We start from the raw sequence: 26,808 nt of genomic DNA, 5'->3' as shown, positions 1-26,808 counted from the left end.
TCCACCTCCTGGGCTCAAGCAATTCTCCTGCCTCCGCCTCCCAAGTAGCTGGGACTACAGGCATGCACCACCATGCCCGGTTAATTTTTAAAATATTTTTAAGTAGAGATGGGGTTTTATCATGTTGGCTACGCTGGTGTCCAACTCCTGACCTCAGGTAATCCACCTGTCTCTGCCTCCGAAAAGTGCTGGGATTACAGGTGTGAGCCACCATACCTGGCCCTCCCCAGGTGATTTTAATGCAGGTGAATAATCCCTGCTCAAAAGTCAGAATGTGACAATCAGTCAACAGACAATTAGTGAGCACCAACTGAGTGCCAAGTACATTGCTAGGTTTTTGGTCCCAGATGGAAAATTGAGAGAAATTAAGAAAACTGACTCTGATTGCAAAGCTAGCAAGTGGCAGACTTGGGGTTTAAAACTAGAGAGATTGCTGTGTCTATTCTCCTAATCACTATGTTACGCTGTCTCCACGATGATGGAAGGGAAGCATAGGATGCCAGGGAACCCTAACCTCGCCATGCTGTATAGGCGCGGAGAGTGGGGTAAAAGAAGGATTCTTTGAGGAAGTGAGGTTTAAGCTGAGATCTAAATAAGAAGAATGTAGGCAGAGGCAACAGGGAATGCAATAATATAAGGTAGTAGAGAGCAGAGTGTGTCCCAGGAACTGATTGCTCAGTGTGATTACAATGGAAAATGCAAGACGTAAACCTGGGGAGGTGGCTGATGCTAGAGCATGCCTTTTCTCTAAGAGCAAAAGGAAGCCAAAGGGTCCCTGCAGGGGAGGGTTGCAGCTTGATAACTCTACTGCTGGACAGAGACAGATTGCAGGGGAGCAAGAATGAATGGCAGGTGGGGATGGTTTTTAATTTCAATTGTCAGATTCAATTTAAAGACCAATGGTTCTCATCCAAGGATAGGATGACACCTCTAGGACCATTTGGAAATGTGTGGAAATAATTTCGGTTTTTGCAGTAATCACAGATGCTAAACATTCAGGAAGGTGAGAAATGTTCTCACCACAAAGGCACAACTGTCCTCTTCAAAATGCCAAGGGGGCCCTCATAGGGAAATTATGCCATAAGCAAAGCACAGAAGGCTTAACTGTAGAAATATAAATGTTCTAAGCCATAACAATGTGAAAGTTCAGTAACTGTATATCTGGGAGAATTTGGGAAGTCAAGGGGGTAAGAGAGGTGAAGGGAAATGCGGGGTCGGGGAGATTTATTCATTTTAACATGGTGGGGTGTCAAGAGACACTGTCTAAAGGTTATGGATCCAAAAATAGATGGTTTAGTGTATTAAAGTTGTAAAGGGAACCAAGAAAAAATGTTCAAAATAAAAACAAAACTAAAAATTTTGAGGAAGAGAGAGAAAAGCACAAGGAATAGAAGGAATAGTGTAAGTTCCTTCTCTTTCATAGTAGGGAGTCAGCCAACACAGTTAAGGTTAATGAATCAACAAATGGAGGTGGAAATATATTTAGAGTTATAGAGGAAGCCATCAGTGAATCAGGAAGAAAAACCATCAGAAAAACAAGAGGTGGAAGTGAATTTTAAATATTTATTTATTTATTTATTTATTTTGAGATGGAATCTTGCTTTGTTACCCAGGCTGGAGCATAGTGGCACTATCTTGGCTCACTGCAACCTTCACCTCCAGGATTCAATCGATTCTTGTGCCTCAGCCTACTGAGAAGCTGGGACTGCAAGTGTGTACCACCCAACCTGGCTAATTTTTGTATTTTTAGTGGAGATGGGGTTTCACCATGTTGGCCAGGCTTGTCTCGAACTCCTGACCACAGGTGATATGCCTGCCTTGGCCTTCTGAAGTGCTGTGATTACAGGTGTGAGCCACCACACCCAGCCAAATGAAGCAGTTAGTCTTACTGTTTATTTTGAGATGGAGTCTTGCTCTGTTGCCCAGGCTGGAGTGCAGTGGCATGATCTTGGCTCACTGCAACCTCCGCCTCCTGGGTTCAAGCAATTCGCCTGTCTCAGCCTAATGAGTAGCTGGGATTACAGGCACATGCCACCATGCCTGGCTAATTTTTGTAATTTTTTTAGTAGAGATGGGGTTTCGCCGTGTTGGCCAGGCTGGTCTCGAACTCCTGACCTCAGGTGATCCACTCGCCTCAGCCTCCCAGAGTGTTGTGTGAGCCACTACACCTGGCTGGAAGTAGAATTTTGAGTTCAGCAGTAGGGACTAGTGAGGGAAACTCTGACTTCTCATTTTATCCCTTGTCTTAAATATATTTTTGTATGTTTATTTCAACCTATATATGTTATATAAGTAAGTGAACTTCAGTTTCCTGCCTTACTCAATGCATGCTTCTATGGTGGATATCAAATGGTTCTTTTACTCTCTGAGAAGCTATTTCTGTGTAACAGGGACCTGCCAAGAACTAAGGGCCACTTTGAGACAGGTAGCCAGAGTTTTCTAGTGTTGAACTGTACTGTCTCCTCATCTGCACTGGGGCTGAATCCATAACTCGTTCTTTCTGAGTGCTGTAAGAACTTCTCTGCCCCTACTGGGTCTAGATCCATTTTTCCCTAAGTGGTTGTGGGGAACTGTGCAGTTGCTGGGCGGCTTGGTAGCTGGCCTCCAGAAAAGAAAAGGGCAAATTCCCAGGGGCACCGTTATCTGCTAGGAGGTGTGCACCAATTCAGGTATAAGCAGAGACTCACTATAAAGGAATGGGCAGATTCCTAAACAACCCATGTTTGTTAATAGAGGATAAAGTGGGGTGGGGTGAGATGGGTGGAGTGATGAGCAGGAGTTAGAATCCAGCATGGCCTGAATTTTAACCATCTAAACAGTGGCTCAGCTGGGTCTCTATTTGCCATTATTTTTTACAGCAACTGGTAAAACTACTCCTCTGTCTTTTTATGTAGCCCTTCCATGGGCTTTACATGACATTGCATGGTAGTTAGTTGCTTATGTATCTTAATCTTCTACCATCTGTGATCTCTTCTTCCTCAAGGGTAGGATCTGAGCCTCATTTTTATATTCCTTGTACTGAGCATGTACCTAATAAACACTGGGTGAGTAAAGAAAATGAATGAGTATATAAATAAATACATAAAGCCAAATGAATAAATAAAATGCTTATTATATCCTCCTTTAAAAAAAATCAGCATAATAGGACATGGAGTGTAACAAAGATTCCATTACTTTTGGTGCACCCCTGATTGTGGGACTCTGGTATTTGCTTGTGTGTGTGTACGTGTGTGTGTACATGCGTGTGTGTGTGTATTACTATACTTGCAAGAGTTAAATAATTGGTAATGGGAACTCAAGTTAGGCCTTTGGGATCCCTAAGAGGTGCAGAGAAACTTGGATTTCTCCAGGACTAATAAATCGAAGAGGAAAGTTCAATAATGCTGCTGCAAGAGTCCATCTATAAGATGACATTTATAGGAAGAAAGGCTCATTCAAAAATTATTTGATATTGTCTAGGCAATGAGCTTAAAGAGCAAGAGTCTAAGCTAAGGGTAGAAACATGGTACTAGAAACACCTGTTTGCTTCCTCTCTCATCCAGGGAGCTGAGCATTATATCTCAATTTAGTTAGGTGATCAAAGACTGATAGAATTATGCAAGGAACACTTACAACACTATCTACTTAATTTGCATACAAATAAAAAGAAGCCGTTTCTGTAAGATTGTGGTGAAACGCAGATGCTTCTACTCTGCTAGAGGTATTAGAAATTAGTTTAACTCTTTTAGAAATCAGTAAGTCAAGGAGACTGCCGTGCCATTCCTGCCTAGCAATGGAAAATAGTTTTTCTTCTTTCCTAGCAATGGAAACAAAAGACTTTCAGAGGTCTTTGATTAACCATGGTAAAGATTTAATGATGTCCTGGTGGGTTTTGTAATGGACTAAAAGTAACCAGGCAACATTGTGATAGGAGTGGTGTACTAGATTTCTTTAGCAGGAAGTTATAGATGGACACAGCTATGATTCTATCCAGATGGTTGTAACTAAGAGAAGTTCAGGCTATGAATGTCTGTGCAAGTTCTACTGTTTCCCCAAGTTTGCAGCTCCCCCAGGGGAGCCTGCGCTTTGGGTAACTCCTGAATTTGAATATGATAGTCTGATTCATTCATTCATTCATTCCTTCCTTCCTTCCTTCCTTCATTCAACAATGTTTATTGAGCTACCACTCTGTGAGTTATCTGTTTGAAGGACAGCACTTTCTTATTTTTCTTTGGGACCCTTTCTTACACAGACAGGATACTCAAGAGATATTTGCCGACTGACTGACACAGGTTGAAACAAAATGGATTTTTCCCACACTGGTTTCATTCTGAGTTGCAGTTGACAGAATTTATTGCATCTGTAAAACTTCTTTAAGTTTATGAGTTGCTAAGCTTGAGAGATTACAGCTTTCTTTTCCATTCCCCTTGCAATAAAGATCTCTTTTTATATTCTCATTTCTATCAAAATCAGATGCTGACAGTTACCTTATGTAAATTCTCTCTGGCTAGGGCGGTGTTGGTTCTATATTTTTTAATGAGCTTTCTCATCCTGTGTTCAGCTAGAGCCTTAGGTTGTTAACCTTAAAGCCTCAATGCAGAACCAGGCTCACTGATTTCACCTTTTCAAAATACTAGCATTCCCACTAGTGTGTGTATGTGCATTTGAGAGAGGGAGGGAAAGAGAAAGAGAGAGACAGAATTATGACTAAAGTTTCAAACTAAAGTTCAGCTGTTGAACTTGGACTATTCATGTACTCCCAGTCTTTGGATTAGTCTCAGGGAATTTAAGAGATAAACAAAAAGCAAACTCTAGGTGGCTGTAATTCAGAGACCCAGAAAACAGAAAATAACTGAAGGATTAATCTGTATATGGCTGGGAGTAGGGTGTGAGGGTGAGGCCGTAGGCCTGAACAAAAGGAAAATAATATCTCACCAGTTGACAGTAGCTAGATGGATATTCACAAACTAGTCCAGCAACTGAACATGGACACAGGACAAATTGGCTCTACTGTACCTTGGTAGGCATGGGCTTCTTAAAGGTGATTTCAGCTTGCATCCAAACACCCCTTGGGGACTCCAACACAGACCAGATCTTCTCTTGAACCACATGGTTCTCTTCAAAGATGTAAACGGCTAGGGTGTCACTCATTTTTAAAAATCCATAGATGGCATAATGAAAACGCAGACAATACTGCAGGTTTCCTGGTAGGGAGGGCCCATAGAGCCTTCCAATGTAGCCAGGCTGAGATGTGAACTTCGTGTTGGCTAGCAGGTAATACCCTGCAAACAAGATAAAGCATATCAGCAATGCAAAATAATCCAATCTAGATTAGCAAGTGGTAAAATGTGATTAAAGTAGTAGAACTAGACAGCAAAGACTACCAGCTATGCTTTAAATGATAGAAAGCGTTTTCTAATGTCTGTGGCTTAAGTGACAGAAAACATCCATGCGCCTCATTGAAATGAAACCTCATTTAATTCTAAGTAAACCTTATAAACCAGTACAGATTTTCTATAGCACATGCCCAGATTTCAGTCATTAATTAGGATTTACACTTTTCACAAAACAAAAAGGATGAAATCATCTTGGAGATACCAGCTGCTTGGGTCAACCATCTGACTTAGATTGTATATTCCGAGGACTGAACCATAGTGAATAGAAGGCCCAGAGCAGATTTTTTTCTTATTATCTCTTTAGTGACCTATAGAGATGGCAGGATTTCAGGCTGGCCTGGCAGTCTTTGTGGAAGTTTGTGTCTGGGCAGAGCCTACTCCTCTCTTGGTCAAATGTTAAACCTGCCCTTGAAGAGCAGGTTTTTCATCAGATGGATCCTCCCATGTGCTGAAGATCTGTGTTCTTCCTTTATTCCTTCTAAATAACAAAGAAAAATAAAATCAGGAACCTCCCCCTCCCACCATCCCCATGGTCAATTTAAAATGAGTTCCTGTATCCTGGAAAGCCTGGGCGGAAAAGAAAACAAAAACAAAACCCACCTTCTTTTTCTCTTTCTTTTTTCTGCTCCTCCTCCTGTCAGTTTTCTTTTGGGTGCCTCAGTCTTTGTATACCGTTTAGTTTTACCCAGTTATTTAACTCAAAAGAAGAGAAAGACATGCCAGAACTCTCTCTCCCTCCCTACACCAAGAGGCCGTTTGAGGACACATGATAAGGTGTCCATCTGCAAGCTAGGAAGAGACCCCTCACCAGAAACCACCCTGATGGCACCTTGATTTTGAACTCACAGCCTCCAGAACTGTGAGGAAATAATGTCTGTCATTTAAGCCACCCAATCTGTGGTATTTTGTTATGGCTGCCTGAGCAGACTATTATGGGTGGCCGTACAACAGCCAGAACAACCTTTTTGAAACCTAAGTTTCATCTGTGTTTCTTCTGCTTAAAAACTCTCCGTGGCTTCTCATGTCCTCTATAATAAAATTCCAAATGCTTCCTGTGGCCTGCCACACCCAGGATCTAGCTCCCTCTCTGACATCATTTTCCTCCATTCTCCTCCTCACCATTCCTCCCCATGGTGCAGCCATACAGACCTTCCTATTCTGTGGTGTGACCAGCTCTTTCCAAATTCGAGGCCTTCACAGATGTTGTTCCCTCTGCCCGGGTCACGCCCACTATCCCAGCTAACGGCAGCTTTCCTCAGAGAAACTTTCCCTGAATGCTGAACCAAAATTAGATTCTTCCCTCTATTCTCTCTCAGAGCTCTCTCTTCATTTCTTTCTACTGTGAAAGAAGGGGATCAGAACATGCCACCCCAGACTATGTCACTTTGGCATTTTGATTATTTTGAGGTAAAGTCACTTGAGAAACAGCAGAGGCAGGAAGGACCCTTTGACCTCCCCTTTTCTATTATACTTAAAAGCAGGTCATAAAATTTCCTACGAACAAGGTGCTCTCCCTGTCCCAGAAAGGGAAGAACATTCTGTCACTAAAGACTGGGAGTTGACACCAAAATGGATCTGTACAGACAAACTTACTAACATAACCCTCATCTTCCATTAGTTTCCTTCATATATTTCCTAGTCACTTTCCCACAATTTACTGCCCCTGGAAACTTAAGCCCTCTAACCCCCCTTTCTTTTTTGTCCTGCTACTTCTCCACAATTTTATTATCCTTTGTTTAAAATGGTATTGAAGCTGTCAGGCCTATCTGCTTCTTTGGGTCTTCATTGTTTTTATGAAGGCTTCCAAGTACAATTAAAAATATTAAATAAAATTTGTGGTTTTTTTCTTGCTAATCTGTCTTACATCGCTTTAATTCTGAGGTCCAAACATGGAACTTAAGAGGGTAGAGGAAAAGTTTTTCCTCCCTGACAGCAGCACTTGCCACAACCTGTGATTATAAGTTTGTTTGTGTATATATTTGTCTAATGTTTCTCTTGCCCACTGAAAAGATTGTCTGCCAGTGAAGGTGGGATTCACTTCAGACTTGTTCACTATTGTATTCCCCAGGAGTTAGTCCACTTGAATGTTTTATTACTTTGAAAATTGACAAACTGAGAGTATGGTGAGTCTTTTTGTCCCAAACAGGTCCCTGTTTCATCAGTTCACTGCTCCCAGAACTCAAATGGTTCTCTAGAGATGATTTTCCAGTTAATCAGCCCAAGGTCAGAATAGAGTCGGTAGGGCCTTTATTTCTACAGGTTGGGCAACCTCTAAGAAAAGAATACAAAATTACAAGCACGAAATTGTGAGGGCTCTTTCAAGGCCTTTCTCAGGGCTGGTACAAGGCAGGGGCCCTGGAACCTAAGCTTCACCAGCTCCATGGTAAACTCACCTCAGTCTCCAGTATATAAATATGTGTTGAATAAGTGAATGAGACACTGAACTCCTTGAGATCAAGCTCTTCGCACTTGTCTACACTGGGTTGGGCTCCACAAAGGCTATCATTAAATTAATAGGTAATCCCTACACAAGGAGCACTCAGACTCCTGTTTCCAAAAGCTCCTTTTAAGTATATCCATCAAGTGTCCACTCAACATTTTTTAATAGCTTTTCCCCTCCACAATAGATTTTTTTAAATTATAGTAAAATATACATGGTATAAAAGTTACCATTTAACCATTTGAAAGTGCACAATTCAGTGGCATTTTGAGCATTCACAATGCTGTGCAACCATCACCACTATGTAGTTCCAGATCATTTTCATCACCCAAAGGCAACCCCATATTCATTAAACACTCTTATTCCCTCTGCCACGGCCCCTGGCAACCACTGAAATCTTTTTATCTGTGAGAATATGTCTCTTCTGGAGATTTCATATAAATACAATTCAACAGATTTTTTTCCTTAAAGGTATTGCATCTAAAGTGAGTTCCTAAATATTTTACAAGGATTTGCCTGTTTAATTAACTAGCAAATAGGTCTGCTGACACAGCAACTTGAATTTCAATTTTAAAAAATTGTCAAACACAAGATTACTGATTGTCTTTGCTTCTTCACAGTTGCCTTTTTTCTTTAAGTCAATGTCTTTGCAGGTATGACGTAGGAATGGCCAATAAAGCTTACGACTACCCAAGATGTACCCACATAGACAGATGCCTGATTTACCTAAGCCTGTAGTGTGGTCTCCAGCCCGATACATGTTTGGTTTTACTTTCACTCGGGTCCAACCTGGACCTTCTTTATCTTGGTAAAAGTTGCAGAGATCTTGCTCAAAATTACAGCTGGCTTCCACGTCACTGAACAGAAGTTCTGAGCAAAGGACAAACAAAGTTAATGACAATCAGTCCCAAAGATCTCAAAGGACTACATCAACTGGTTGACAGATATTTATATATACACATTTGTACCAGGGGAGACCGAAGAAAACACAACTAAATATCTTTACCCAAAGGGCTTGCTGACAGGTTAGCATCAAACCAGCGTTTCAACATGACAGGAAAATTGTTCTTTTCCTTTCTAAAGGGAGGAGAGAAAGGAGCACTGTTCACATTATAAAAATGAAGTACCCGATTTCAAAAGAAATTTCCTTTCATGACTGTGAACATTTATTCATATACTTCTTCACAATTCACAATTCATTCATAAAAGTTTTAAAATAAAAAACGGGAAAAGGAAGATATTTTATGGGACTCAATTTGTTTCTAAGATGAAGATTTTAGATATTTTACAGAAATAATTTTCCTTTGTTGCTCAATCTCTGTGTCAGAAGCACAGCTGCCGTCTACATTGCCATCAGTAGTAGGAGCTGATCTGCTTGAAGAAAGTCATCATTCAGTTTAAATCGTGCAGGTCAAAGAGTCACAGATCTGTCATGGGTACTGCTATTGCTTTGACTTCACCGAGTTCTGGTATTATTTACCCTATTCTATAAATACCTCACCCCAGATAGCCTGGAGGGAACATAAAAGATTTCTGCTCTTTAAGAAGACATACAAATGGCCAACAGGTATATAAAAAAGTGTTCAACATCACTAATCAGCAGAGAAATGCAAATTAAAACTACAACAAGATATCTTAGAATGGCTATTAATAAAAAGACAAAAATTAACAGATGTTGGTGAGGAAGTGGAGAAAAGGGAACTCTTACACAGTGTTAGTGAGAATGTAAACTAGTACAGCGACTACGGAAAACAGTGTGGAGGTTTCTCAAAAAAATGAAAATAGAACTACCATTCGATCCAGCAATCCCATTACTGGGTATCTACTCAAAGTAAAAGAAATCAATATACCAAAAAGATACTGCACTTGTATGTTTATCTCAGCACTATTAACAGTACCAAAGATAAGGAATCAACCTAAGTGCCCATCAACGGATGACTGAATAAAGAATCATATGTACATACAAACTGGAATACTATTCATCCATAAAAACAATGAAATTATGTCTTTTGCAGCAACATGGTTGTATTGGAGGTCATTATCTTAAGCAAAACAAGTCAGACACAGAAACACAAATACTGCATGCTCTCACTCATAAGTGGGAGCTAAGTAATATGTACACACTGATACAGAGTGGAATGATAGACAGTGGAGACTTAGAAGGGTGAGGGAGTAGGAGGGGGTATGGAAGATAAGAAATTACTTAATGGGTACAATGTATGTTACTCCAGGATGGATACCTTAAAATCCTCACTTAACACTATGCAATCTATGTCTGTAACAAAACTGTACTTGCACCACATACATTTATACAAATAAAATACTTCTGCTCTTTTGAGAATAACTTTTAATCCTATCAACAAGTGGCTTGTAAATCACGCTGTTCAGATTGCCCTCTTAGAACAGAGGGGATGTGACTGTAGCAGTTGGGATACACTGGGTGCAGCCAAGTGTGATTCTTCTCTGCATGCTGACACACATGTCTAACAATCCAGAATTATGGAGAGAGGACATGTGTTGAATAACTGGAAAATTATCTCTAGTAAACATTTGAGCTCTAGGAGCAGTGAGCCGATGAAACAGCTCACTATAAAAACTTACTGTATTCTCAATTTGTCAATTTCTAAAGCAAGAACGCATTCAGGTGGGCTGAAGAACTGACCCAGATTAAAGTGGATGAAAGACACGTGACAACCAAATGCTACCAGGGATGCAAGATTCAATCTTGGTCCAGAAGAACAAATAGCTGTAAAGGTTGTTATTGGGGCAATTGGAAACATTGGTGTATGGACTGAAAGTAAATTGATAATGTTGTATCAGTATTAAATTTCCTGAACTCCATAATTATCCCATAGTTATGCTGAAGAACGTGTTTGATTATAAAATACACACTAAAATATTTAATGGTAAAGGGGCATGATGTTTGCAACCTATTCTTAAATGGTAGATAAAGCAAACATGGCAAAATGTTAATTTGTAGAGCTGGGTGAAGAGTATATAGGAGTTCTTTGTAGTTTTCCTGCAAATTATGTCCAAGTTTGAAATGATAGAAGATTAAAGAGCTCCAAGAAAATTAAATTTTAAAAAGTAACTGATTAACAACACATTACAAAAAAAAAATTAGGTAAAAAGTGTTCCTATATAACTAGAACCTGATTGTATCTCAGGGGATATGCCCTAGGAAGTGCACCAGGAGCAAATCCAGATGAGCCAGACTGGAGAAGAGGAAATGAAGAGAATTCTCAATGCTCTAAGATGGGTAGATTAGCCCACACCCTGGTCTGCCTAATTCTGTCAGCACAGGGTATATCTTTAAGCCCTGAAGATAAAGTCTGTGAAAAATGAAGAAGATGTTACACAAACAAGGATCCTTTGACATTCTCCCATGGATATTTGAGACCACAGGAAACCCCATTAAAGTATTCAGTATTAGTCACCCCTCTGCTACTGGGTAATAAAAAAACAAATAAAAGTCCCAAATCTACAGATGGCCATCTAACTCAGGAAATGGGGTGGCACTGCCAAGTGCCATGCACGAAGAGAAGAGTAGGTCAGTTCCTCATCAGGAATGAATCTTCCCCCTCACAGTCTCCTTTTTTTCTTCATTCTTTCTCCCAGCTAGAGAGGGTAGAAGAAGGAATGAATCTTAAAGCAGTGCTCTTGGGCAACTGCAAGAGAATCTTAACTCAGTTATTGGATGTGTGGGAGGGGGTGGAAGGTGGCATAAAAACGTGAAAGTTTACAGAAGTTTTATTCATAAGCACCAAAACTTGAAAGCAACCAAGTTATGTCCTTCAGTAGGTGAGTGGATATATAAACTGTGGTACATCCAGACAACTAAATATCACTCAGCGCGTAGAAGAAATGAGCTATCAAGCCATGAAATGATACAGAGTAAACTTAAATACATATTACAAAGTGAAGGAAGCCAATCTGAAAAGGCTACATACTCTGTGATTCCAACTATATGACATTCTTGAACAGGCAAAACTATGGGGACAGTAAAAAGAACAGTAACTGCCACAGGTTGGGGGGAAGGAGAGGTGAATAGGCAAAACAGAGTTTTGTTTGTTTTTTGTTTTTGAGACAGGGTCCCACTTTGTGGCCCAGGCTGGAGTGCAGTGGTGCAATCTTGGCTCACTGTAGCCTCTACCTCCTGAGTTCAACCTATCCTCCTTCTTTAGCCTCCTAAGAAGTTGAGACCATAGGCATGCACCACCATGCCTGGCTAATTTTTGTATTTTTTTGTAGAGACAGGGTTTCACCATGTTGCCCAGGCTAGTCTCCAACTCCTGGGCTCAAGCAATCCACCCTCCTTTGCCTCCCAAAGTGCTGGGATTACAGGTGTGCACCAGCATGCCTGGCCTGAATATAGAGGGGGTTTTTAAGGCAATGAAAATATTCTGTATGATACTACAATGGTGGATACATATCATTATACATTTGTCTAAATCCATAGATTATACAATACCACGAGTGAACCTTAATGTAAACTGTGGACTCTGGGGGACAGTAATGTGTATGAAGACAAGGGGACTATGAGAGACCTCTGTACCTTCCTCTCAATTTTGCTGTGAACCTAAAACGACACTAAAAAAAAATGCCTATCAAAAAAACTTAAAAGCAAGCAAGGATCACTTCTCTCCATGGTGATAGACTGAGTCATACAGAAAATATTTTTCTGATGATATGATTATAATATTTTGCTAATGAATAGATTTGAAATGGATTTTCCTGGGGTCTTGAGGAGGTCTGATTAAAAAAAAAAAAAAAAAAAAGAAAATCTCAAAAGCCTAACTCAAGGGCTAAATCTTTTTCACCTAGAGTGCTGCTTCTGCCGTGAGACAGTGTCTGATTCCTGAGGATGGGGCCAGAGGCCTGTCTGTGACCTGAATGGGTGCAGAGCCTTTGCTTCAAGCTTGTTTCAGAGGTGTTAGTAAAGGGCGGATCACAAATTGAGCTGCTGGGAAGTGTAATGATGTATTTGAAGCATAGGGAGGAATCAGAGGCAGTTGGAAGCCTCTGAGCATCTGTTGGTGATCAAGAAAAAAAGAACTAAAGCCCCTTTAAGCAACTTACCAAAAAGCATCATAGTGTAAGCTTTAATTACTTGCTTTCTGACATTTGAACTTTTTAGAAATGAGAAGCTTTGAAGATAATCTAATTAGCAGGAATGTGTTGCAGTTTGAGAGTAGTTGGGAACATTTCTCATCCTTTCCTCTGCTCCATGGAGTTCATGGAAAGAAACTCAGCATCAACCCCACAGATCTAAAAGGCTCATCAGCCCCTAGAGTGCTAAAAGATAGATACTGGGGGCATTGTGTTTTCTACACTGCCAACCTTGCAGGGTAGTTTTACTTCAGCATGTGCCCGCCCAAGAGCAGGCTGAGACAGCTCAAAGCTGGCTTGGGTAGGAGAGGCAGTGGGACCTGGCACCACACTGAAGACCTATGGGGAAACAAGGGCCAGGCTCACTGACTAGGCTGTGGAGACCCTTGGGGGCATTTAAGATAAGAAAGGCTGGGGCAGCCTTAGCTGTAGCCTAGGCAGCAATTGGGCCTGGGTTTCCAAATAGACAAGAGGTCGGGGCAGTGTGTTGTCAGTGAATGGCTGATATTGGGGTTTAGGTATTGATTCTCTGAGAGGCGTACCCATGAGTGTTAGGATCTACCCAGTCCCTGGCATATGGCAGAGCAGTAGAGCTCTCAGTTTGAGGCTGGGCCTTACGGCAGGATTCCTAGAAGTGAATGGGATCACCTCTTAGGCATTCAAAGATTTACAGACCAAAAGGAAGGCTTGCTCCCATCTTCTAAAATTTGGGACAAATGTGGTTGTGGAGGGGGAGAGTGAGGGGGCAAAGGGATGGAGAGGAAGTGGGGGGTGGTCTCACTGTTCTCTGGAAGCACTGGGGAGGGGGGAAGTTCATTGGAGGGCCACATGACATTGCTGTTGAGCACCTGTGACTATGAGATGGGTCTCAGGTCCAGGAGATTGGATTAACTCTAAACCCAACCAGATGGTGGGAACAAGATGATTCGTATGTTGAAATGATTTCTGTCTCAGCCTATTAGGGAGATGAGGGAAGAAAATGCTAGATCCAGCTGGGAAAAGCAGAGACAAGAAGTCTGGAGTTAACCAAGATAAGGAAAAAATGTTGGCACCTGTTATGAAACAGAAGGGCATAAACTATTTGTGAAATGTAAGATGAAGTATGAAAACTAAAAGGCTTAGCTTCTAAAGACTCAATCTGGCCCACAGCTGCTCAATGAAAGACATAAAGCAGGCTCCAGCTGACACAATCATCAAGCAAGTACCCTTTGCTGGTTCTCTTTAGTTGCAATCTGACCCACTGTTCTCCAGGGATGGGTGGGCATATTTTGAAAATAAAGTAAATAGTATTGTCTCATGATGAAGCATTTGCTGTGTATCATACTCTGTGCTAAGGCCTTCACAGACATTAACTCATTAACCTTCCCAACAACTCTGTGAAACAGATTCTTCCATCTTTACTATAGATGTGGAAATAGAGTCTCAAGTTAAATAACGTGACCCATGCCACATAGCTTGGAAGTAGCAGAATAGGGATGTGAATCCACATTCCTGGTGGATTAAGCATAACACTACGATGATGCAATGAAACCATTTAAAGCCAAACTGGCTTAGTGGGAAGTTCTGAAGATGAGTATGGAGCCTTGGTTAACCTAACTGTATAAGAACTCACATATGTGGAAGTTCCTGCACAGAAGGAGTCTGTGCTTTGCAGACTGAGGGGTCAACAGCCCTCTTAACACATGGTCCTTGTTTTGCTGGATGCTTTCTTTTCCTTTCACCAGACAGACCACCTGTGTAGTAGGAAAGAGCTCACACAAATTCTCTTTTTTTTCAAAAGGAGGAGCATTTCTGAACATTACTTCTGGGTGATTCAGTTGGTTCTGTTACCTCCAGCTGCCTCTTCACCCACTCTCTGCCCAGTGCAGATATTAGATAAACACCTCTTCTCCCATAGACAAAACAAGGCAATATAAATTTCAGTGTCACTGCCTAGTGATAGAAAAAAGACCTTGTCTAAAAATAATGATAAAGAGGTTGTGAAATTACTATGAATGTAATTGAAATATTAACTGATAGGATTAGAGAGGAATCAAATGTAGAGAAGTAAAACAATGTTGGTTTCTGTGTTATATCAAATTTAGAGACTATTTTAATCTTTGATTATTGTTTGGATTAAATCATTAAAAAGTATGTAAATCTAGTCTGGTTCTATCTGTTTTATAACCTTTTAAAAATTAGAATTAGGAAAACCAGTAGTCAATTTCAGCAGATTAGATTTCTGTTTAGTTTTGGGGTAACAGTTTAGCTCAAGTCGAAAATATTTTTCCATGTAAACTGTGGCTCACACCTGTAATGCCAGCACTTTGGGAGGCCAAGGTGGGAGAATCCCTTGAGCTCAGAAGTTCAAGACCAGCCTGGACAACATAGTGAGAGCTCATCTCTACTAAAATAAACAAGCAAAAAACTAGCCAGTCCCAGCTGCTCATGAGGCTGAGACAGGAAGATCACTTGAGCCCAGGAGTTTGAGGCTGTAGTGAGTTGTGACTGCACCACTGCACTCTAGCCTGAGTGACAGAGCGAGACCCCCAGTTCCCCTTCCCCTCCCCCCAAAAAATTTCTTAGTCCCCTGACTTGTAGAATGTATCTGAAATCATATTAAATTATGAACCAACTCTATCTTAAGTGAAAGACCCCAAACGCCAAGTTCATAAATTACTTTCCGTGCTACATAACCAAGAATAAGGGCTCATTAATAAGGCGGGGTGACCGTAATGTCTCCCTTGGTCTCTCAAGGAAACAAATTCACTACACAGTAAGGTCAATTTTATATATCTGGGTTGTCATTATTATTATCCTTCTTATTATAAAACATTTGCTTTCTAATTCACTTTGAATCAATTTGCTTACCTATTTTTCTAGAGAGTAAAAATCTCTCATTTTAAACATCAAATTTATGAAATTGCAAAACTGATCATGATAAAATAATTTGAGGGTTCATCTTGGAAGTGGAAAGTAGTTTAATTAAGAGCACATGCTATTTAGCTAAAACTGTCCAGAGATGTCTACCAAATACTAACATCTTTAAACATAAGGACATTTATAAATTTTGGATACATACTGTTGGAAAGCATTTTTAAAATATGTTATTCTATTCAGTAGATTGTGAGAGCTTTGTCCATCTACCCAGCCACCCATTTATGGTCCCAAGATATCCTCTAAAGAGAAAGATGGAGTGAGAATAAGTTAGTATTATTTAATTTTCTTTTCCTGGGAAGGAAAGATAAAAGCTTCCTAAGATAGGACAACTGGCTGATGGTGTCAGAAACATTAGATTCCCTCTGTGAGGGAGGAAAAAAGAGTAATATTCCAGAAAAAAATGACCTTTAAATCATTTTTTAAGGATGAGAGAAGGGGAAAGATATGAAAATTAAAAGCAATTAAAACAAGTTCTAACCACAAACATCTATTGAAACAGGAACATCCCAAAATGCAATGACAGATAGAGAATGCTCACCTGTCTGATTCTGGCAGTGAACAGGAGAGAACGAAATATCATCCAGGGCAACATAGCCTCCTTTGGGACCATTGAAAGCAACTTCAAAAATAACCTGCAAAGGAAAATGGCATGCTGTCACATGTTCACATATTTTCAGTTTGGCTTAAGTGCTCTTAATGATTTCAAATGACATGTCAATCAAACCAGATGAAGCCAAGTGACAAGGACTCATGGAATCAGATTTCCAAATATGAGTTTGGGCAGCACCCTCCTCAACCTACAGTCTCTTTTTGGGAGAATGAAACTGCTATGATCTGAGTGTCTGTGGGACACTCACGAATTCTCAAAAGTCATACATTGAAATATGAACCCCCCAAGGGAATGGCAATAGAAGATGTGGCTTTTTGGGAGGTGATTAGGTTTTGGAATGGGATTGGTGCCCTTATTAGTGTGCCCCTTCTGGAATTTGAGGGCACAAGGAGTTGGTGCCATATGGACCAGGAAACAGGCCCTCACCAGACGCCAGATCTGCCAACACTTTGATCTGGAACTTCTCAGACTTCAGAACTGTCAGAAATACATTTCTGTTGTTTATAAATTACCTAGGTTATGGTATTATGTTATAGCAGCCTGAATGGACCAAGACAGAGTCTTTAAAGTTGCCTTTTATTGGTGGATATGCCTCTCTTCCTTGAGTGTCAGCTGAAGTGCCTATATCATTTCTCTTAGAACTACAGAACTAATTAGCATTATGAACTTCAATTAAAGAAAAAATCATCTAAGAAAGCAGGCCAGGGTTTTTTGTTTTTTGTTTTTTGTTTTTTTTACCTCCCTGCCATCACTCAGGGGCAAACACCCTCTGAGTTCCTTTCCTTCTTCCTATATGAACTCTACATCAAGGGCTGGACAAAGATGCAACAGTCAGAGGTGAGAACCCTGATCTCAGCATGTCCAGGTATGTTCCAATGGTTAGAAAGAACATGGACCAATGACTTCAACCCCTTTAGCTTTGCTTTCTTCTCTACCACCAACTTTAACTGTGAGCTTAGTCGACCACCTTCTGCCCGTAACCATGGGGGATCAGACGTCAGCACAGCCTTCACCTGTGCTGGAAAAACCACCCAGGTGTGCAGTCCTCTTGTGTGAGTTAATAACCTGAGAAGACGCAGCACAGAACAGGGCTTGAAACTTCAGTGCCTACAAAAGCCAGGCAGGTAGTGGAAATGCAGAAGTGGGCTGGGTATGGTGCGGCCTCTTGTGAAATAGAGACAGAAACCCCTGTCTAAAAGGGCAGCTGTCACTCAGCAGCATCAATTGCTGTTATGTGGGAAGTCAGACCTGTTATGGGTTGAACTGTGTCCCCCTGCATCCCTCACACACAATTCCTGTGTTGAAGTGCCAACCTCTAGTATCTCAGTATGTGACCTTATTTGGGAATAGGGTCACCGCAAATGTAATTAGTTAAGATGAGGTCATGTTGAAGTAGAGTGAGCCTCCAATTTAAACGACTGGTGTCCTTATAAAAAGGAGAAATCTGGATGCGCACACACACACACACACACACACACACACACACGGAATGTCATGTGAAAATGAAGGCAGAGAGCTACAAGCCAAGGAATGCCAAAGATTGCCAGCACACCACCAGAAATGGGAGAGACGCATAGGACAGATTCTCTCTCACGGCCCTCAGGAGGAACAAGCCCTGCCAACACCTTGATCATGAACTTCTGGCCTCCAGAATGATGACATACAAAATTTCTGTTTTTTTAAGCCACCTCTTTTGTGCTACTTTGTTATGGGCAGCCCTAGCAAACAAATACGAGGCCTAACGTCTCTGCATCTAGCAAATTATCAAGAGGATCTGACTCTAGATTTTATTTGAAATCTTTGAGTTTGTCAATGCTGACCATTAATTCAAAAATTAAAAATAAAATGAAAAATCCCACTCCACAGCCAGACAGATCACCACTGTGGACTAGATTTGACCTCTAGGCTTCTAGTTTGCAGCTTCTTCTGAATAGAATGGTTTCCTGGAGGCAGACAGACCAGAGTTCAGATCCCATTTTCATCACTTATTAGCAAGGTAGGCCTGGATATATCACTGTATTAGTCTGTTTTCAAGCGGCTGATAAAGACATACCAAGACTGGTTAATTTACACAGGGAAAAGGGTTTAATGGACTTACAGTTCCACGTGGCTGGGGAGGCCTCACAATCATGGCAGAAGGCAAAGAGGAGCAAGTCACATCTTATGGGGATGGAAGCAGGCACAGAGAAGAGAAGAGAGCTTGTGCAGGGAAACTCATCCCTATAAAACTAACAGATCTTGCGAGACTTATTCACTATCACTAGAAAGGCATGGGAAAGAACTGCCCCCATGATTCAATTACCTCCCACTGGGTCCCTCCCACAACACGTGGGAATTCAAGATGAGATTTGGGTGGGGACACAGCCAAACCATATCAATCACTTAACCTCCCAGGGTCTCAGTTTTCTTATCTATAAAACACCTGTCTTGTAAGACTGTTGAGGAGATTAAATGAGATAATGTCTACAAATAACCAACCACAGAGTCAGGCACATAACAAGCTCTGAACTAATTTTCTATCTTTTTCCGAAGGTTGGTTGGCCTCAGTGGCTCACGCCTGTAATCCCAGCACTTTGGGAGGCTGAGGTAGGCAGATCACTTAAGCTCAGGAGTTTGAGACCAGCCTGGGCAACATGGTGAAACCTCATCTTTACAAAAAATACAAAAATTAGCTGGGTGTGGTGACACATGCCTGTAGTTCCAACTACTTGGGAGGCTGAGGTGAGAGGATTGCTTGAACCTGGGAGGCAGAGGTTGCAGTGAGCCAAGATTGCTCCACTGCACTCCTGCCTGGGTGACAGAGTGAGACCCTGTTTCAAAAATAATAATTTTTTTTTTTTTTTTCCTGCAGGTTGACTCCCTCTTGAACTTCTATTCAGGTTCCAGCCTAGTTAGCCACTAATTAGCTTGAGCAGGCCCATTCTTCTCCAGCCCTCAGTTTCTTCATTTTTTGAAAAGAAAAAGAGTTTGGACAAAATAGTTCTTAAAGTACCTTTCACCTTAACAGTAATGGTCCCACAGGGACCCGGTGCCTAAACTCTCCAAAATCCAAGGGGAACCCTAGAAATTTGTCTTTGCCAAGGGGGAAGGGCTGTGAATGAAGGAAAAGATGTGGACTTATGAGAAGGGGCAAATTAAGATTACAAACTTAACACAGGTCCATGACATTTAGCTCTCACGGCACTAGCTGGTAAAGTGAATGGCAAAATTTACGCAGAGCCGGTGGGGTAAGAATGCTATTCCTGATCAGCGTTTGCTAATCACAGCCTCTGTGCCAATGTGTTCTCTTGTTCAGACAGTCTCCAATGTTTGTTTTCCTTCTCAAAATTCACTTGAGAATGTGATGACATTAAACTCACTGATTTCTTCAGGACAACTTTCTTTTCCTGATGAGTGAGAGCAAATAACACCAGTGAATAGTTCAGATTGGTAGAGCAAAATCACATGTGTTGACCCAAAGGATGTGTATTGAGGTTTAGTCGTGTCCAGAGTTGTAACCTTTCAAGTATTGATTTTTAAAAATTCAGCAAAGTTTGATTTAGACAAACGTTGCCCGAGGAGCTTATGGTTGGATGAAAGGAGTTGGTAAAGAGAACACTGTCAGTGTGTGTGGGGGACTCATCTGACTTTGATAGGAAACTTTTGAAGCAGTACATGCATTTCTTTTCCTCCTCATAACCCAAACTCACAGAAAATTTTCCACTGAGCTGCAAGAACAAATCAAGACCTGGTTGGACTTTGGGATAGGAAATAGCACACATTCTGCAAAAGACACTGTGCTCTCTCTAGAGTGTTTTTTTGCGGGGGGAGGTAGGGGAGGTAAATAGGAAGGGGATGTGGGGAGAGGCAGGCACGCCATCAGTAGATGAAACACATCAGAAACTAAGACCCAACCCTGTTCTCTGCAGCTCTACATCAGGCTAGCAGATGGCACCACCGAAACCCATCCAGAGGAATAATCTGCTTCTCTGGCACTTTAAAGGGAACTGGAGAAGATATTGCAAGACGCACAAAGTGAAAAGTGAGGGACATTAATAACTTGGGGTAACCGAGACTCTACTTATAGCTCCAAATCTTTGTGGCAATATTATAGCAACCATATTTCTGCACCCACTGATTCTGGTGGTGCTATGGGGTCCTCAGACAGAGCTGGGCCTCCTTCCTCAGCTTTGGGTCAGATTTTAGTCCACGAACTTAGTTACTAAGTTCTCTGGCATTCACCAGCTGTGTGACCTAGAAAAAAATGTCCAATTTCTTGGACACTCTGTTTTCTCTCTTCTTGTCTGTAAATACGGAGATAATTTTATCTACTTGGCCGGATAGTCAGTACTGAAAGTGCTCGTAGCTTCTGAAATACATACATAGATACAGACATGTATCAATGTATGTGCTTAGAAAAGTCAAAAAGATAGTAAACCTTTAATGTTAGTAGTCCTCCCCTTTGTGAAGTTGGCTGAGGGCATTTTAATTCATTTCATGTCTCTGAATTTTCTAATTCTTCTGCATTGATCGTATCACTTATATAACCGGAAAAAGTTTTAAAATGAAGGCATCAAGCCTTATTTCAAACTAGGGCCATAATAGCAAGTTTTTTTCTGATTTTACAACATTATTTATGTTGCAAAAAAAGAAATGAGTCACCTTTTTTTTTTTTTAGAAAAACAGTTCACTCAAGTAAGGAAAACCTTCAAAACTGCTCTCAGGAAAGGTAACTCCAGACTGAGTTTTACTTGGAGGGTTCTGATCTCCTCGTTTGAACCCTCTGTGACCACAGTGCAAGCTTCAGAAGGAGAGGGTCGCCAAGAAGTCCAGTTGGTTGACTGGCTTTTGCCATATTTTTTCTCATAAAAATGACTCTTGCTAGGAAATGAAGGTAATAAAGGAGGCAGGCAAAGGGGACACAGAGGAAGGGAGAGCAGGAGAGGGGCTGAGGATGAGAAAGAGCATGCTTCAGGCACAGCAGAAAAGACAGACTGAGTGTGAGACTGCACAGCCTCTCCATCTCCAGCTGTGTGTGTGGGTGGCACATCTGCAGAGCGCCCACCCTGGCACAGCTGGTGCACACCAGTACACCTACCTCCATGGGGTAAGGAGCATTGAACTCGACCTCTGCAAGATTCCAGGCAGCATTCCCTGGCCTATCTGCTTTCCAGATTTCCTCGTAAAGGCCAGCCACATCCCGAGTGTAAAGGGAAAAGACATTGTCATTTCCCTGCTGGATCTGGTAATAAAATGACAGGCAGCCAGCCATGGGGGCCGTGGTCAACGGGGAGATGAGCTGTGCCACCTCCTGGAAGTGCTTCACATAAACCGAGTCCACGTACATGTAGTGGCCTGAAAATCAGAGAGACAGAGCACAGCGTAAGAGTTGGGGGTGGGGAAGGGAAGAGGTTCAGGTGAAATGGTGTGATTCTGCATTCAAAATAATCCAGCAGGAATGGTGAGGAGGAAGTGGATGAGTTACAGCTGACAGAGGTTTGGCCATGAGTGGATGGAGAAATGTTGCAGCTGAGAGAAGGGTCCATGGGGTTCATTGCACTCTGCTAAATACAGGATGAGACCATTCCTTTTACCTTCCTTACTTTTGATTCAAGTAAAATATACATAGAGAAAAGTAGATGTGTCATCTGTCGAGTGCTTAAATTGTCACAAGCTGAACACACCCATGGAAAGAAATAGAACATTACCCTAGAAGCCACTCCCTCACAGTCCTTATTTGAGTTATAAGACTCTGAAGAGGACATAAAGCTTACCATCTATTCTTAAAAGGGCATGGAGAGACCCTCCTGCACATGTTTACAATTAATGCAAGATGTCACCATGTGTGTTTTGAGTGAAACTAAGATTTTGAATTCCAACTATATGGCAATGTGTGTATTGTTAATAGCATGCAAGTCAATCGCCACTGAAATTTGGAGGAGTGAATATGTGGTATCACTCTTGGCAGGTCTTTGTGGGCTCTGGACCCAGGGGCTGGCCTCCGTTAGGGGCATCTTGGTGAAACACAGAAGCCATATGACAGAATGGAGACAGCCTTGACTTAGCATTGAAGAGAACTGAGGTTGAATCCTGCTCCACTTCTTACTAGCCCTGTGACCTTGAACAAGTTTCTGAGTATGTCTGGGTCTCAATTTCCAGATCTCTAGAATGACAATCAAATACTTTCCTCATAGAGGCAATGAATATTACATGGAGTTATGTATGTAAAGTGCTTAGCGTGTGCCTGGTACATTGTAGCTGCCTAACAATTACAATGCCATTCACAATTCTAGAACCATGCTTGCCCTATAGCCTGTTTTGTATAAAGAGTAAGCTATCATTGTTAGCAATTTTGTATGAATTTATTTGAGTGATGACAGAGAAGTGCTATGCAATGCAGCTTCAACAGAATGCCCTTTCTATTTACAAGCTCAGAACAATTACAGCTTAATATCTTCATTTCCATGACATAATCTCTGGTTAATAAGAATTCCTGGCCAGGTGCAGTGACTCATGCCTTAATCCCAACACTTTGGGAGGCTGAGACGGGAGCATTGCTTGAGGCCAGGAACTTGAGACCAGCCTGGGGAACATAGTGAGACCCCTGTCTCTACAGAAAAAAACTTTCTTAAAATTAGCTGGGCAAGGTAGCATGCACCTCTGGTCTTAGCTATTAGGGAGGCTGAATCAGGAGAATCACTTGAGCCCATGAGTTTAAGGTTGCAGTAAGCTGTGATCACACCACTGTCCTCCAGCCTGGGTGATAAGTGAGACCCTGTCTCCAAAAAATGAAATAAAATAAGGAAAGAATGCCTTTTCTCCATTATGAAGAGCAGAAAAAAATATTAGAAGGAGCATATGCATTTATACACTGGATGTTTACTTTGTATCTAGCACATAGCCCGGTATGTGGTGGGCCCTCAACAAATGGTTATTTAATGTACAGACATGGTCTCAGAAAGGTCCTCATCTCAACATGGCAGAGGGGAAAAATGGACAGGTCAAAGCTGACTTTCTCCTGATGGCAAGTTGTTCAACACCCTGAATCCCCTGAATAATCTTATTTGAATATAATTTACCTTATCGTCTTGCCAAACCACACAACAGTGAATAAACAGAGATTACGAACTCAAATTCTCAGAGGAGGCAGCCAGATTAAGTGTATGAATGAAGTTGATTGAGTCAGGGAGAAAATAGAGAGTGGTAAATTAGTAGCTAGCATTTGAAATCTTACTTTTCCCCACATTGAGAAACAGAAACCAAGCTTGTCTGGAAAAATAAAAACATCTGATAGTGCTGGGCCCATATTCTTATGTGGCAATAACCGGCTTGGGGTGAGAAGCCTGGCCCTCACCCCCGTGTTCTCCAGCCTCCCTGAGAGAGCAGGGCCTACCCAGTGGATGCCCAGCATCCAGTCCCGTGCTGCAGGCTTTCCCCATCCTAGTCTGGAATTCAGGTTTTCATGGCAAATCTATCCATTTTTAAGGGATGCTTCCTGTGTGGTTTGCTAGGGCAGCTGTCACAAAATACTGCAGAATGGAAGGCTTCAGCAACACACATGTATTGCCTCACAGTTCTGGAGTCCAGAAGTCAAGGATCAAGGTGTCAGCAGAGGTTGTTCCTTCTCAGGGCCGTGAGGGAAGGATTGGTCCTGGGCCTCTCTCCAAGCTTCTGGTGGTGTGCTGGCAATCTTTGGCATTCCTTGGCTTGAAGGTCTCTGCCTTTATCTTTACATGGCATTCTCCCCGTGTACATCTCTCTCTGTGCCCAAAGTTCCCCTTTTAATAAGGACAGTGGTCATATTGGATTGGAGGCCCACCCTACTCCAGCATGACCTCATCTTGACTAATGACATCTGCACCCATCTGTGTCCAAGCAAGGTCACATTCTAAGTCCTGGGGTTTAGGACTTCAACATATGAATTTTGAGTGTACACAATTCAACACCTAACACTCCCTACCATATTTTTTTAAACTTTGTATGTGCCAAATAAACATATCTACAGGCTAGAAACAACTGTAGGCTCCACTTTGCCACCTCTGGGGAGGAATTTTAAAGGAAGAATCAGAATGTCAGACTGAATAGAATCAAAGAACCTCTGATATGGAGGCAAGGTCACTCCTCCATATCCCAAGCTTGAAAACCCTCTAAAGCACTCCTGGTGGCCAGCCAGCCTTGACGAGAACATTCTAGTGGTGGAGAATGTCTATGACCAGTTAGCCTCTGTAATCTGCTTCTGTTCTGTAAGCACTCACGTGAGTAACAAAGGCAGAGATGAAATCTTCATTGCCCTTTGTAACATGACTTACCAATGAAACAGAATCTTTTTGTGAGATATGAGCTGGGAGAATTGAGTGGAGGAGAGCTATAATTCTTTGTATTATCATGTATATACATTATAATACTTTGTGTCCTGGATACCTAATTGCAGGGGCCACAGAGATCCTCTTTAAGAGAACTTGCTGAAGAAACCATCATTGACTGGGTCTCCAGCCACGTCACCTTTGGACCTGCAGGAGAGTGTACCAAGACCACACCACTCTGGGCTGCTCCCAGCTCCCTGCTCCAGAGTGACCAAGCACGGCAGAGGGGCAGGCCATTCTGTCTGCCATGGGGCCCTTCAGCAGCTCCCGTTGGCCCAGGTTCTCCTCTTCCTCAGGGGTCAGGTTTGCATCCTGAGCTGAAAGTTTTCCCTACCCAGGACATCTTTATGACTTTTGTGGGCCCCAGGCCCTTTTGCTGTGGTGGGCCCATTCCTCCATTAAAAAAAAAAAAACAAAAAAAAACCCTTAACATTTTGGTTTACTACTGCATTGGCATAAAGAGTATGTATATGATGTAGGCTAGAAATTATTATATTCATTTTACCCTTCCAGTTTTAAAATAAAATTAAAATATTGTCATGGACCCCAAAAATGCCATGGCTCCTAGGCACTATGGCTGCTGTGCCCAATAAGGACATTGGGCCTGTCCCCAGCTAGTCTGGCTCCTTCCTCCTCAGAGCCTTCACAGCCATCTCTCCCAGGAAATCTCTTTCCCACCTAGTCCCAGCTTACTGTCTGCTTCCACAGCCAGCCTTGTTGTAAATTCACCTTCCTTGCAGATGACAGACATCTGAGAGTTGTCTTTAAAGGATAGTAACTCACCTGCTCTGTGGACAATATTTTGTGCATTTGCAGTCAAAGTGCCTCACTAACCACTTGTGCTCAGGACGCTAGTCCAAGTGAACCACAGTCACATTTCTGATCCAAAAATCATCCAGCAAACACAACATGATCTGCCCAAAGTGAGTCAGAGAGGCTGCTGGGAACAAGACCAAGACTGCTGACTCCAAGTCTCATTCGGAACCACCAGACTAGACCACATGCCCTTGCCCCCTTTTTCTTTCCATCATTCATTTTTTGCCAAAGATGGGTTCTATTTACTGACAGTTTGAGCAACGGTAAGCTTCTCATTAGGGAACAAAAGGTAACTCATCATGAGTTTATTATCTCAGTTGAACTGGTAGGGGTGATTCAGAAATTGTCATTCAGGTGTCTGCCCCAGGAGAAGAGGCTGGAGGAATGACAGCCAAACCAGGCGGAGTGTGTTATCAGATACAATCTGTTCTGAGGAAGAGGAGTCAATGGGTAGGTGGCTGCAAGTGCCATAGTATTCTCCTTTCTAAAAACAATGAAGGTAGCCTGGAGTTCTTGGGAAATTTTGTCCAGTGCCTGATATTAGGAGAATTTTCCTGCCTAGTTCAATGAGCGCAACACTCCTATCTGGCATAGGGTTCTAGAGCTTCCAGAACCTCTGGAAAAGGCCTTTTTTTTTTTTTTTCATCAGATCTTTAAGATTCGAGTAGGATGAAACTAGGTATAGATGGACTTTAAGTAGACAGAATCCTTTAATCTGCCAAATCACTGGAGACCCTGCAGGCCACAGAGATTTTTAAAGTATTAAAACTTGAACTGAAAATGAAAGAGGTTATATGGGGGGAATGGGTTCCCCCATAAGATTAAGAATTGAGAAACTTATTGCCACTCCTCTACAGTATGTGCTGCTTTGCCATACACAGAGTGGAAATCAATCTATTATTACCTAATTCTGGATTATACACAAAAAGCCCGAGGTTTCTAGGCAAAAAACATTTCAAATTCAGCTGAAACAAAGATCACAATTCTCAGTCATGCCGCCAGTGCTCAGGCCTCTTCTGGGATGGAGCCTGCGGTGCTGGTGTATGCACACTTGCTCCTGAAGAGGCTGTCCATTCCTTTCTTGCAGCAGCCTTCTGTATTAGCTGAACTTTTCATGTGGAACCAGTGGCCCCTGGTAGTCAGCCATTTCCCCTTGTATTAGGGAAAGAACTTTAAAGGCGGTTTCTGAATGTTTAT

General features: G+C 41.8%; 1 protein-coding gene across 2 annotated transcripts in view; it reads right to left on the bottom strand.

Moving 5' to 3' along the window:
• Positions 1-26,808, bottom strand: part of MAMDC2 (MAM domain containing 2) — a 174,184-nt gene that overhangs the window by 69,764 nt on the left and 77,612 nt on the right. For both annotated transcript variants that reach the window (XR_001004910.1, XM_011970153.1), the window contains exons 6-9: positions 21,531-21,787; positions 16,382-16,475; positions 8,542-8,685; positions 4,996-5,261 (exon numbers count right to left, since the gene is read on the bottom strand). Coding sequence is in view for 1 of the 2 variants with exons in the window: in XM_011970153.1 (XP_011825543.1) it covers positions 4,996-5,261; positions 8,542-8,685; positions 16,382-16,475; positions 21,531-21,787 (761 nt within the window). In the remaining variant the exon portion in view is untranslated. The remainder of the gene's footprint in view (positions 1-4,995; positions 5,262-8,541; positions 8,686-16,381; positions 16,476-21,530; positions 21,788-26,808) is intronic.

This window comes from Mandrillus leucophaeus, unplaced genomic scaffold (assembly GCF_000951045.1).
Source record: "Mandrillus leucophaeus isolate KB7577 unplaced genomic scaffold, Mleu.le_1.0 Scaffold93, whole genome shotgun sequence".
Classification (NCBI taxonomy): domain Eukaryota; kingdom Metazoa; phylum Chordata; class Mammalia; order Primates; family Cercopithecidae; genus Mandrillus; species Mandrillus leucophaeus.
The sequence above is the reverse complement of the archived record's forward strand: the minus strand, read 5'-3'. Positions and strand labels throughout refer to the sequence as shown.